Consider the following 13,239-nt stretch of genomic DNA (forward strand, 5'->3'; position numbering starts at 1 on the left):
TCTTTGAGTATACAGACAATGTATTTTGCAGCGGTTCGCAGACGCTTGCCTTGTATGAGTGGCACATAGTCTTGTGCTCTGATCACTGGCGTCACTAGGATGGAGGGGTAGGGGGATGGGAGGCTGTGCTGCTTTGTGTTCGCGGCTCGTATCCGAATGCGGTAAACGTGCATGCGCCTGGGTCAGCTGAATTGGCCAATGAAGAGAATAGACTGGAGCAGAGAGAAGTGCTGATGGTACAGCAAGCGTGGTGTAAGCTTCTAGACATTTGTATACCTGGCGATAGGCGCAATGAATCCAGCAGCGCCACTATGTTTACCGAAATAAATGCCAGATTACAGGCTAAAGTAGGGGCGTTGCCCCTCTAAATTATTTTGCATTCACTACACAAGAAAGAGGGAGAGAGATAAAAGGAAGGCCGGGATATTACCCATTCAAGAGACCGGTTCGCTGCCCTGCGCTGGGGGAAGGGAGAAAGTGAATAAAAAAGGGAGAGAAAGAGAGAGATGGAAGTAGAGACGTGGACGAACAGCACTACAGAGTCAAAGGTGTTCGCACAAGCCAGACGTTCTCAGAAAGCACGAAAGAGCCTTTAGTGCCTTCTAAAAATTGGCGTTAGGAAATAGGAGAGAGTGACAAAAAAAAGAGAATAAGGGGGAGCTAGGACTACACACCGAGCAGCACCATCGAGTGCTGGGTTGCGGAGAGACGCCAGCTTGCACTTTTGTGATAAGAAAGCATTGCAGCACACGAAAAGCACTTAAGGAAGAATTCCCTACGAATCCTTCGCCAGTTGTGACATGGCCACAGCCCATGAACGCAAGTTCATTGCAGCTTTTACAAGAAAAAAAGAGAAACAGTAAAGAAACCTAGAGTAAGTTTTGAATCGACAAACAGCAGCGCCGACACGCCACACATCACATTGTCAACACACACACACACACACACACACACACACACACACACACACACACACACACACACACACACACACACACACACACACACACACACACACACACACACACACACACACACACACACACACACACACACACACACACACACACACACACACACACACACACACACACACACACACACACACACACACACACACACACACACACACACACACACACACACACACACACACACACACACACACACACACACACACACACACACACACACACACACACACACACACACACACACACACACACACACACACACACACACACACACACACACACACACACACACACACACACACACACACACACACACACACACACACACACACACACACACACACACACACACACACACACACACACACACACACACACACACACACACACACACACACACACACACACACACACACACACACACACACACACACACACACACACACACACACACACACACACACACACACACACACACACACACACACACACACACACACACACACACACACACACACACACACACACACACACACACACACACACACACACACACACACACACACACACACACACACACACACACACACACACACACACACACACACACACACACACACACACACACACACACACACACACACACACACACACACACACACACACACACACACACACACACACACACACACACACACACACACACACACACACACACACACACACACACACACACACACACACACACACACACACACACACACACACACACACACACACACACACACACACACACACACACACACACACACACACACACACACACACACACACACACACACACACACACACACACACACACACACACACACACACACACACACACACACACACACACACACACACACACACACACACACACACACACACACACACACACACACACACACACACACACACACACACACACACACACACACACACACACACACACACACACACACACACACACACACACACACACACACACACACACACACACAGACACACACACACGCAAGGAACGTGAAAGTATTATTATTATTATTATTTGTTTTGCACACATATACACATATACACAGGTAACAGGAAAGGGAAAGCGAGGAGCAGGCTGGCAACTGCCACCGGAAAGGGCACAACGCCTGCCTACTCTTCTGAAGGGAGGCGACAGCAACACAGAAATGGAAGATAGGAAGGAGGGGATGAAAAAGGAAAAAGGAAAGGAGAGCAACAGGACAAATCTAAAGACCAAAGTAGAACACTGCAACAGGACAAATCTAAAGACTAAAGTAGAACTCTGCAGCCGGAATTAAAGTGACGTACATATTTATGAAACTATGCATACTGTGGGATTGCAAGAGTAGCAAACATCTATACGTGCATTCGAAGGGATGTTAAGAAACGCAAGATAAACATCAACCTTGTCTAAGTTATAAGTTTCTAATACCTTCAATACGTTCCCGTTTGTTCCCGAAATTCTACCAACACGTCAAACCGCCTGTATTATAGCATTCCGAACAGTCACTGTTCTGCATCATCAGCAACTCTTGAGACGCGCGTGGAATCTCCTTCATCTGTTGCAGCAGCAGCGATGGAACTATTTTTCGACCTTACAAGCGGAGAAATTCACAAAAGAGAACCTATGAAATACTCCGTCTGCAACTTCTTTACTTAAAGCGAAAGTCCGGTCATTACTAATAAAATAACAGAAGCAGTATTTCTGCCTCGTTCATCGCATCTTCATCGCCTGTTTGCCAAAGGATGCTTTAGCAGGCGTTAACTGTCTGCATTACACTTAGCACCAATCTTTTCTGATTTTCGTCCTAACTCTGACCTTCTGTCCATACACGGTACCAGGCCATCGCAAACTGTTAATGAGGTGGAAGTATAGTTAAGCGATTCCTGCAGCTGCTCGCTATGTGAGATGCATAGCTGCAAACATTTCCCGCATTAATTTCACTTACAGGTCTCGTGTGGTGATTTATTGTTTGAAAATGCCGAAAACCGGTGCGCTCACTGGCACTACATTGTTGACCGAAATTCCGTGCTACGTAAGCGGCAGTATTCGATGGCGCATGCAGTTTTTAAGAACGGTTCCGCTGATATATAAAAAAGAAATCAGTGAAGTCATGCAATATGAGCTACTTTAGTAGTACGTTCTCTGTGTTTTATGTATGCCCATGTGGCCAACTATGCAGTGATATATGGCTTGATTATCCCAGAGAGTTATGCGGTTACGCGCACTATTTTGTCGGTCAACACGCAGTGCTTATAAACAAGGCTGCCTAAGCAATATATATATATATATATATATATATATATATATATATATATATACTCGCTAAGTAAAGTAAGCAAAAAAATAGTTAGGCCGCACACAATAGGACATACACGCCCACAAAGTAAACTATATAGCACAAAACTTTTACAAAATCCTACGGAGGCTTGTATTCCGTAGGAGGGTAACAACCGTCATAGGTGGCCCTTCTTCAGAGCCAGAACAGTGATATGACCTGAGAAGGTCCCTTAGCTCATGGGGCGTGCGTTGTCACATGTTTAGCGTGTTTCTGACGACAGCGCTTAAAGTTGTAAAGCGTGTGCAAAGGCAAATTAGGTGGCGTAAGTCCACGTCAGCAGCGCAGGTGATACACGATGGCGGGCTGGACCAATTAACGTTTGATGTTGTGTCTCGTGGAAGCTACGTTCAAGCAAATGCACTGGGCAGTGCCATGGTCCCGTGAAAATTACAGCTTTCAAAGACTAACTACCTGCCTTCACACAGCACTCAACAGATATAAACAAACAGGCGGAAAGCCTAGGCCATACATCTAAGAACACATTAGCAAAAATTCATTGTGAATGCTTACTTCTTTTCTTTTTTGCGTGGCAAGTGTTTTCTGTTTCTTTTTAACCGTTTCGTGTTTCGAGTTTCCTATTTATTTATACATATGCTTTTTACGTAGCCTAGTTTCGTGGAAAGGTGGGACTAGTGAAGCCGCCGTTATGCAGGTTTTATACTACCAACATCCACTACTTATGCATCCAATGCACTTACGTGGTAAATAAAGCCTGACAGTCTGAAGGCTCTCAACAAATTTTTGTATGAGAGTGGATTGGACAAGAGACTTCGAAGAGTCTCGGAGCGTGCAGGACTCTCACCACCATATTCGCCCTCCATAATCAACTTCTTCTCTATCCTTTCTTTCTACACCCCTTCCCCTTCTCCCAACGGCGAGTAGCAGGTCAGAAGATTGATTCAGGCCAACCTCTCAGCTTTTGTATTAAAATAAATACCTCTCTCTCTCTCTATCTCTCTCTTTCTCGCTCCTGCGTCTTATATGAAGGTACGTTTGGTCACGCTTGTCAAGAAAAGGTGGCACATGAAGATTACAGCTGGGGTCGAAACGATTATGTGGTTCGTATTACTACTCTGCGTCACACTGCAGGCTATATCCTGCGAGCTCCACGCTACAGCTGACACTAGTGACCCCACGTCAATTGTCAAATATGGTTATAAGTGCACGCTATAAACCATAAACACAGCTATAGGTGTTACTGCTGCATTTCTGTTGCGTCGTTGGTTCACTAAGTTTACGTTTCTCGCGTTGGTTCCGCAAACTAACCACGAAGATAAAGAGACTTGACCAACGTCGCAATCATTTGAAGTTAGCTTGTTTTGTACAAGACTACTTGCCGGGACACAGAAAGAGATTTTTATCAGAATAGTAAAGGTTGAATTCTTAAAGTCTTGAATTCCTAATTGTTTCGAAGTGCTTCACTGCATCTTGTGCACAAACGACGAGGCTGATCTTGTTGTCCTTAAAGGTGTATGATTTTTATATCTTGTCTGCTTTATTCTTAATATTTTATTATTAACTTGTTTCATCTAATTGAACGTGAGGAAACACTACAGGCTGCAATTTACTTTGGGTTGCTTTGCCTTAATTTTTCGCCATGCATTTGCTTGTTTTATGCGACGTACAGTGAAATTACGGTTAGAAACACATATGAAGTCCGTGGGGCACAAACTATCCTACTGCTACCCCCATTTCATTGCATTTTATACTGTTTTATATAAAATGTACCTCCTTTACGTCTGTTAATTTATCAAATAACAAAGTTTCAGGACATCGAACTGGTCGTTTCAAAACTCTCCAGAACACTCTGGCTGCGCGCCTCTACACTGAGCTGGTCAAAATGGAGTTGCTCGAGGCACATTCGCCAGGTTCGTTCGAAGCGCCGCACTCCGACACAGAACGCTCGGAGTCGCTGTCTACTTCGTCCCGAGAGCACGACCGATATCCGACAGCATTCTAGTCATGTGGCTCCTACTACTTCTACCCTTGGCGCGGAATCTACCACGGCTGTCTTTATGCCTGAGCATGCCTCGACTGTCCGCCGTCTTTGCTTTCAACAGCATAAGCTTGGACGTGTTTGCGTTTGCGGCCTCCGATTGGTCTGGGCTCCGCGTGGTTGCAATTGGATCCGGGGCGCGGTAGAGACCAGTGGAATGTGCCATTGGAGCGCACGTTACTATAACCCGCACTTGAATTGGATGGACGTTCGCATACAACTCCATGCAACACAATACATATGCAAAGCGTCAAGGCTTCTCTCAACATTCGACTGAACACGCAGTCGGGGGAAATAAACATGAGAGTAATAAACAGAATGGCGGGCGCCACACAAATTGGTACAAGGATGCAATCAATATAAAGGCATTTCACATACTCATTGCATGCGAATGCCCATCCTAAAATATACACAGGTTATCAGAATATGAGCTAAACTGTTCGCACGTTTAAACGCACTTCAACTTATATAACTAAAAAAAACAGTCCACATTAGTTGGAATGGTTCATACTATAGTGCTCAATTGTAGAGGGACGGATGACTTATGGTGATATTGTTTTTGGCATTATCAATACGGAATTTCCTCAAGTTTGGCAAAACTGGATATATTGAACATACGGGCTGCGTCTTTTGTGCTCAGCATTTGTGTTCCTATAAACCTTGGTTGAATTATTTACCAAGTCAATAAATTCTAGAAAATTACCTAATGACTGGAAAATGGCCAATGTAACTCCTATATTTAAAAGTGGTCGTCGTGATTTGGCAAGTAATTACAGACCGGTGTCTTTGACATCTGTTTGTTGTAAAACACTAGAACATGTTATTTACTCTGGTCTTATTAAGCATCTTCATTACCATAATTTTTTCATCCCGACCCAGCATGGATTTCGCATGGGATTATCCTGTACCAATCAACTTACTGAATTCATACATGACGTTGCACTCGGCTTTAACAATAGTACAGAGATTGATGCTATATTTATTGATTTTCGAAAGGCGTTTAATGTAGTCCCGCATGACTTACTTTTGCACAAACAATCATTTCTTGGCCTCCCCGATTCACTTTACGGTAGGATTAAAGATTATTTGTATAAACGGCAGCAAAAAGTGGTTCTGAACGGTGCGACGTCAAGAACGGTTAATGTTTGTCAGGTGTGCCTCAAAGGTGGGTCCTTGGGCCGTTGCTGTTCCTCATATTTATCAATGACTTAAGTGAAGGCCTATCATAAGAAGCCAACAAACACTGACACCAAGGACAACATAGGGGAAATTATTTGTGCTGTCCTAGTAGAATCCTGGGAGTGTTAGCCAGTGCCACCACTCACAGACCTTGGCGGCGGACGTGGAACGTCTTTTGTGCCGCAGGCGTCACGAGAACGTGATCTTTTAGGGTGAAGGCAACTGGTCAATAAACCCACATATGCTACCTGAAGAAGGCAACTGGTCAATAAACCCACATATGCTACCTGAAGTGAAGGATGTGTTTCAAATATCAGACTGTATGCGGATGATTGCGTTATGTACCTTTTTCTTTTTTCCCCTTCCTGTCCCCATGACCCCGTTCCCGCTTTTCGACGCAACAGTGGTGCTGGAGAAGTTTGTGGCCAGCGTGTACGACGTGTACGTGGTTCGCGGCAACTCAGCACTGCTCCGCTGTCACGTGCCCCCCGCAGTCAGAGACTACATCTCGGTGACATCGTGGGTGCTCGACGATGGCGTCACAATTGGGACGCTCGGAAACGATGGCAAGTACCGATATTTCTAGCGTATCACTCGAAAAATGTAGTTCGAAAATGTACTAAGACAATTTAGCGGTTATATTGCAGTTGTCTGGACAAAAGTGGCAAGCGATTTCTGTCTTGTGGCTATGCTTCAATGTTTCCTTATCAATTATTTTTCTTCTGAATAACAAGTACAGCTTTCCAAGGAAACAAACAGTACCTCCTCATTCATTATCACAAAAATACATGAAACTCCGTAGGTACGGCCAGAGGGAAGACTTCAGAAATTACAAAATACGAAGAAAGAGAAAGGTAGTAAATCAGCGTGATCTCTATAATGAACTGGTTCAGCAGTGCGGAAAGCGAAAGTGCTTTACCAGCTTGGACATAGCTGTGCAATGAAGCCTATAGTTTAGGGCACTAACGGAACGTTGTGTTTTCTATCTCTCTTTTTCTCTTTAGCATATGTAAGCGTGTGCGTATAGGTGCCTCTGCGTGGTTCGTTAGGTACTGCAACCTATGCAGATTTAAATGAACAGCTATGCGCTTGAAAAAAATTTGAGGACGTCTCGCCAACATCTCTCTTGAGTGGCGAAACCATTGCGACATCCGGATTACGCACTCTTTTTTGTGTGTGTGAATAAAATACATTAGACGTTGAAGCCCCTTGTTCAAGCGAACTTGCTTATGAGCATTATTTTTCGCAAATCCGTCCACACTGTGCATGGAACTCAACAACTCAGAAGCACCGGTACACGGTGCGTGGGACTGAAATAGGTTACCTTGCTTCTTTTGCCCGAGTCCATTGGCTCAAATGTGCTGGTTGATGAACAAGTCCACGCTACTCACGTCTGCAAAATGATAGGTTTGGTTTTCTGGTGCAAGAGAAACTGAGACTATCTTAAAAAAAATCGGGGACTATTTGATTGCTGGACCAAAGTAGGATACTGCGAGTGACATAGCTACTGCGAGTGGCATGGCGAGTGACATAGAAACAGTGAAACTAGTCACAAATGGGTTTCGAAGTACGCGGAATTCAAATGCATATTAGCGCGTTGTCGCCAATTTGCATAGTTCTGACCACTAGGCCGGTCCGAGCGTTCCTTGCTAGTTTGTAAGGCCCTGCTGGATTGTCAGCCATATGCTTCCTCTGGTGGTGCAATCTAGAGCGCTCTGTTCAATTCTTTGCTGTCAGTACCGCCTTCGCTCCTGACGGAAGAACGCAGGGTTGTCACACTCGTCATCGAAGCAAGAAGTGAAGTTTATCCACGAGGAGCTCATGCATGTAATGCTTTCACGACTTAATAAATATTTGTAAAACCGATTTAACGCTGTCATGCATTCATGCACGAGCAAGACGAGCATTTACTCTGGCGTATGCTGCGTGGAGCAACGCCAATCCAAGGCAATGGCAAGAGCATGTCGTCTGTAGTCGACACGGTTCAAACGATAAAAATTTCTCTGAAATTAAATTTTCGCACCAACTGTCACCTCGCGAAGTGTTTTGTCTTGTTTTGTTTTGAGTAATTGAAATTGTAGATAGACAATCACGAGCTGTAAATAAAAAAATATGAGACGAACAGAGATGGTAAATTCGATGCAAACGATGGAAAACATAATACCGTAAAAGTTTACAAAAACGGCAAGAAAAAGATTAGGAGTGAAATCTGTATGATAACGCAAAGTGGAGTGCCTTGCTCTTTGAAGCCTGAGCTGGCACCGTGAGGACAAACACATATCGGAGCAACTATGCGCCACCGGATGAGGCATCTGTGGGCTGCAAAAATGAAAAAAAAACGAAAAGAAAATGAAAATGACTCAGAGCAGCGTAATGGCATGCCAAAATATTCATTCAGCGAGACCCGCAGGGAGTGCCACCTTCCAGAAGCGTTTGTAGTCAGAGAAGATAGAAGGATTAACAGGCCAACAGTCGCTCTAAGAAGAGACGATCAGACTATTGTAGGAAGAAAAGACGCGAGAATATTGGTAGAACTGGAGTCGTTGGAAGTGTAGGTAATGGTAAAGTGTAGTGATAAAGGTTTTTAATACGAAAGTTAAGATCGAGATCACATAGGCAAAAAGGTTAAATAGCGATGTATGCTGTAAAACCTGAATTTATCAAGCAGGCTAAGGCACTACTTGTCTCAGCCACGTTTCAAAGGAGATGTCAACAAACATAATCGTCATCATTACCACCATTTCATCATCATCGTACCGTTGCAGCGACTTGCCAGTTACCCCTGTGTTACCATAGACTATGCTTTCGTCCCTTGATATCGACAAATAATCCCAAAAAGATCACCAAGATAGTAACCCAACTTTACTGACGAGGTGAGATGAAACATGGCGAAGGTATACAACACCGTTCACTTTCCATGAATGGGGAAAACGGGTTAGATACGGCCACCCGCTCGGCCTGAAATGGGCAGACCTAGGCAGGCCAGGTGCCGACACATCAAGCGATGACGCAGTTCTCGTTACATCCGAATGTTCGCGCGAGAACTTGACAAAAACCACTTATTCGGTAAAACAACTTATATGTGAAAGGTAACTCTGAAATTTCAAATGGGTCAAATTGATGTGCCAATTTGATGTACTCAATGTTTCTTGAGTACATTTGTAAGCTTACAGAAATTAAAAGCATCCCTTAACGACATTACTGAGTATTCTTCAAGTGAGCGGCCGGGATTAAATCACATGGTTTTACAATGAAAATTCGCTTCTACTACCCGCAAAGGACATGTTCGTTATCGCTTACCCGTTTCGCACATGTTATGAACATGTAATTGATTAAGTGAAAACGTAGCTGCAATGGAATCAATCAAGGTCGTTGGAAGTGTAGTATTGAAAGCGTGGCCGGTTGTTTTTTCGTACACTTTCTGCGTTTCCAATGCTTCCTTCTAAAAAAAACACTTCTAGTGCAATCTAGTGGATCTAGTGCATTTAGCATCAGTTAAAATGCATAGTATCACCCCTCCGCACCATCTTTTGAGTCACAAACGCAGGGTCCATAAATACGTCCTTCGCTGTCCCCAAAAAAGCTAGCAGAGTGTCCCAACCATCATGCACCAATATTTATAAAAACGGAAATGCCACGTAGCTGGACAGAACCAAGGTTACGTTGCTGGCCACCGCTTGGAGATGCTCAGATTACCTTTTGCACAGTGCCTAAATACATGATTAGTCCTAATTACCTTAACAACCTTTCAAATATTAAAATTAGATGAGAAGTGTCGACAAAAAAATTGTAGAGCAACGTGAAAAACTCCCGATACAGCTTTGTGTTGCTCTATATGTGCTAAATAAAAGTGTTTTTCCGAATGAGAGAGAAGCGCCTTTTCTGTAAAGAGTGACACCGACGTGTCACTGACGCCGTTTTGGCCCTTGCTCTTAATGAATCAAGTCTCTGATGAAGCGGGTACTGTAACATCCTTGATGTTTACTGAAATGCGTGTGTCTCAAAAACGCGGCTCACACCTACATGCAGAGACATTTTTGCTTATCTTCTTGACAATAGGCCTCTTCTATCCGTGCATCCTGTTTCTCTCTTGCCACAACATGACTGTTGATGTTTCTTTAGAATACGATAGGGTCCGAGACCCGAAGGGGTACGCGAACAGCACCTTCCTTATTGCAAGGCCGGCTCCTCGATTGGCATTGGGCTGATTACATTTCAGTGGAGCTCTCTTATACAGCGCGTCCCGAACCAAAGACATTCCCTTCTTGTACAATATGCCGCAATGCACTCGTATGCGCTCACGACTCGATCTCACTGAAAGACTGCGCTGAAAGCTGCACTTTCTTCGCTTCTCACGTGCCGTTGATTTTTGTTATCCTAGCTTGTGCTTTGCAGTCGCATCATTTTCTTAGGAACGTGTACGCAGTTTACAATGACAAATATTATCTCTACGTATTTGATATCAGATAACAAGGTTCACTGAACACAGTGCTTATTACGCACTCTTAAATGATAGCAAACCTATGCACTGACATCGTTTAAATGGAAGGGAAGCCAATCGGAATTTTTAACTAGATCATCCTCATCGCCAAAAAGAAAACCTATTCCCCAAGATTAAAGTACTAGGGGACATTTGTTCTTACTTGCATGATTGGATGTGGCCACAGAATGCTGTCATCACGAAATTAACTTAAAATGCCTGTTAATACTACAGACATCGAACAGAAGTTCTTTTCATTCATCTTTTACCAGAGCGATCTAGTGCTCTTGTGTTTGGTGCTTGCGATAAAAAGAAAAGCTTCTTTACGAAGAAGCCATTCATTTTAGTATATGATGTTGCATGGCAATCCATGTGGTTATTAGAAAGAAGAATGAGAAGCATCTTAACCTCTTCTAGCTATGTCTCGACTATCTAGTTTACTGAACAAAGCACCCTCTAGTACACGCAACATTTCCTTAGTCGTCTTTACACATAGTTATCACTCATTAAATAGTACAAGAGTCAACCTAACAGGGCGCGTAATGAGCACAAATTAGTTTATAGAATTAAACATGGCTTGACTGACTGGTAATTCCTTTCTATGTTCGAGAATATTATCGGTTACATCATTAGCATATCGCCAAATCAGTGGTCAGTTAATCTTGTTACCCAGTAACAAATTAATTTAACGAGTAAAGGAAACCATAGACAACCTAGAAATAATTATCCTCTTGGAAATCGTAAGCTGTGGTATTTAAATATAGACTCATGTAAGCCGGTGTTTGGGAGCGTGAGGAGCGTTATTTCTTTTTTCTCACAGAGGCACATTTAAACGCATAATATTCTAGCCTGCTTGTATAAGCTAGTTCCACTTATATGCAGCATCTGATAAGTCAGTTTTGCTTCTTAGTGGTGGTAGCAATAAAAGTTAACCACCAGTTAAAGCAACCTCACTCCTCCCCCCCCCCCCCCTCCAACGTTCGTTTTGAACTCAGGCTTATGCAGGAAGCGTTAAATTATCAGGTAGTGTTCGAGAAGCCTGCATGGCAAGGCATAATTCTTTATATAATCTGGCGTCCGTATGTTTAGTTTAGTTATCCTAATCAGGCTGGACAAAAGGAGAAATTAGTTTAACTCGGTAAACAGATTAGCCATACGCAGAAAAAGAGCGCGGGTTCTCTTCATTGAGAAGAAAGGCGGCCTAAGTGCTCTGCTTGACCTGAATTTGCTTTTCCTCTTCAAGATACACCAGCAGAACAAATATTTGTGGAATGTATTATCAGCGCACTCAGAAGCTTTAGTGACGAATCCATTAGTTGAAAAGAGACTAACAAAACAGAAACCCTTACTGCTTCTGCTCTTTTCTCTGTAACAGATTATTTCCATTTAGAGCATAAAGAACGGCAACTTATCTAACGTAAAGTGCGCTCGCGAAAGACGCATGTACGTTCGAATGAGCGTGTACCGTGTTTCTGGCCGTGTGGCCGTGTGGCCGTGCGCCCGCGCGCGCGCACACACCCACGCACACGTACACACACACCCACACCCACGCACACGTACACACACACACGTACACACACACACGTACACACACACACACACACACACACACACACACACCCTCCCCCCCACACACACAGACAACGATTTACGAGTAATCGATTGCGCATCTTGCACCTACAATATCTCGCCCATATCTTTATTGTCTATCTGGGCATGGATGTTATGGCAAAAGAGCTCGCACAAGATCATATGATCTAGAGTAGGCAACTGCGTAGCAGCTCTTCACAAAGCGATTATTTTTCGTGTTATCAATATACTGAATAGTTTAGAATGAAAATATATGTCTGGCAAACAACGAATAACAATTTCTTCGAAGTTTTGCGGTGGGCTTCGTGAATGAAATTTGACCTTCGTTTCGGCAACCACCAGCCTCTCACACGTCCCTGAGAAGCGCATGATGCAAGAATATGGCGGTATGAGTGCAACGCAATACCACTCATTCCAAGAGACACATACCATCGGCACGATCAACATTCAAGCGAATGATGATCGTAGAAAATGTCGACGTTATCTTTGCTGTTGCAGTCTCCTGCATGGACCACCACCTTGGCCTGCAGCATGAATAAATAAACAAAATTCGAATCTGCTACACATTAATATTCCAGGCACCAAGAAGAAGGCACAAATTCGGGAAGCAGGCACCATTAGTAC

General features: G+C 43.8%; 1 protein-coding gene across 1 annotated transcript in view; it reads left to right on the forward strand.

Moving 5' to 3' along the window:
* Window positions 1–13,239, forward strand: part of LOC135900599 (cell adhesion molecule Dscam1-like) — a 196,335-nt gene that overhangs the window by 103,481 nt on the left and 79,615 nt on the right. Inside the window, exon 4 of the mRNA XM_065430027.2 lies at window positions 6,950–7,111. Within this exon, the coding sequence (XP_065286099.2) occupies window positions 6,950–7,111 (162 nt within the window). The remainder of the gene's footprint in view (window positions 1–6,949; window positions 7,112–13,239) is intronic.

This window comes from Dermacentor albipictus, chromosome 3, assembly GCF_038994185.2.
Source record: "Dermacentor albipictus isolate Rhodes 1998 colony chromosome 3, USDA_Dalb.pri_finalv2, whole genome shotgun sequence".
Taxonomy (NCBI): Eukaryota; Metazoa; Arthropoda; class Arachnida; order Ixodida; family Ixodidae; genus Dermacentor; species Dermacentor albipictus.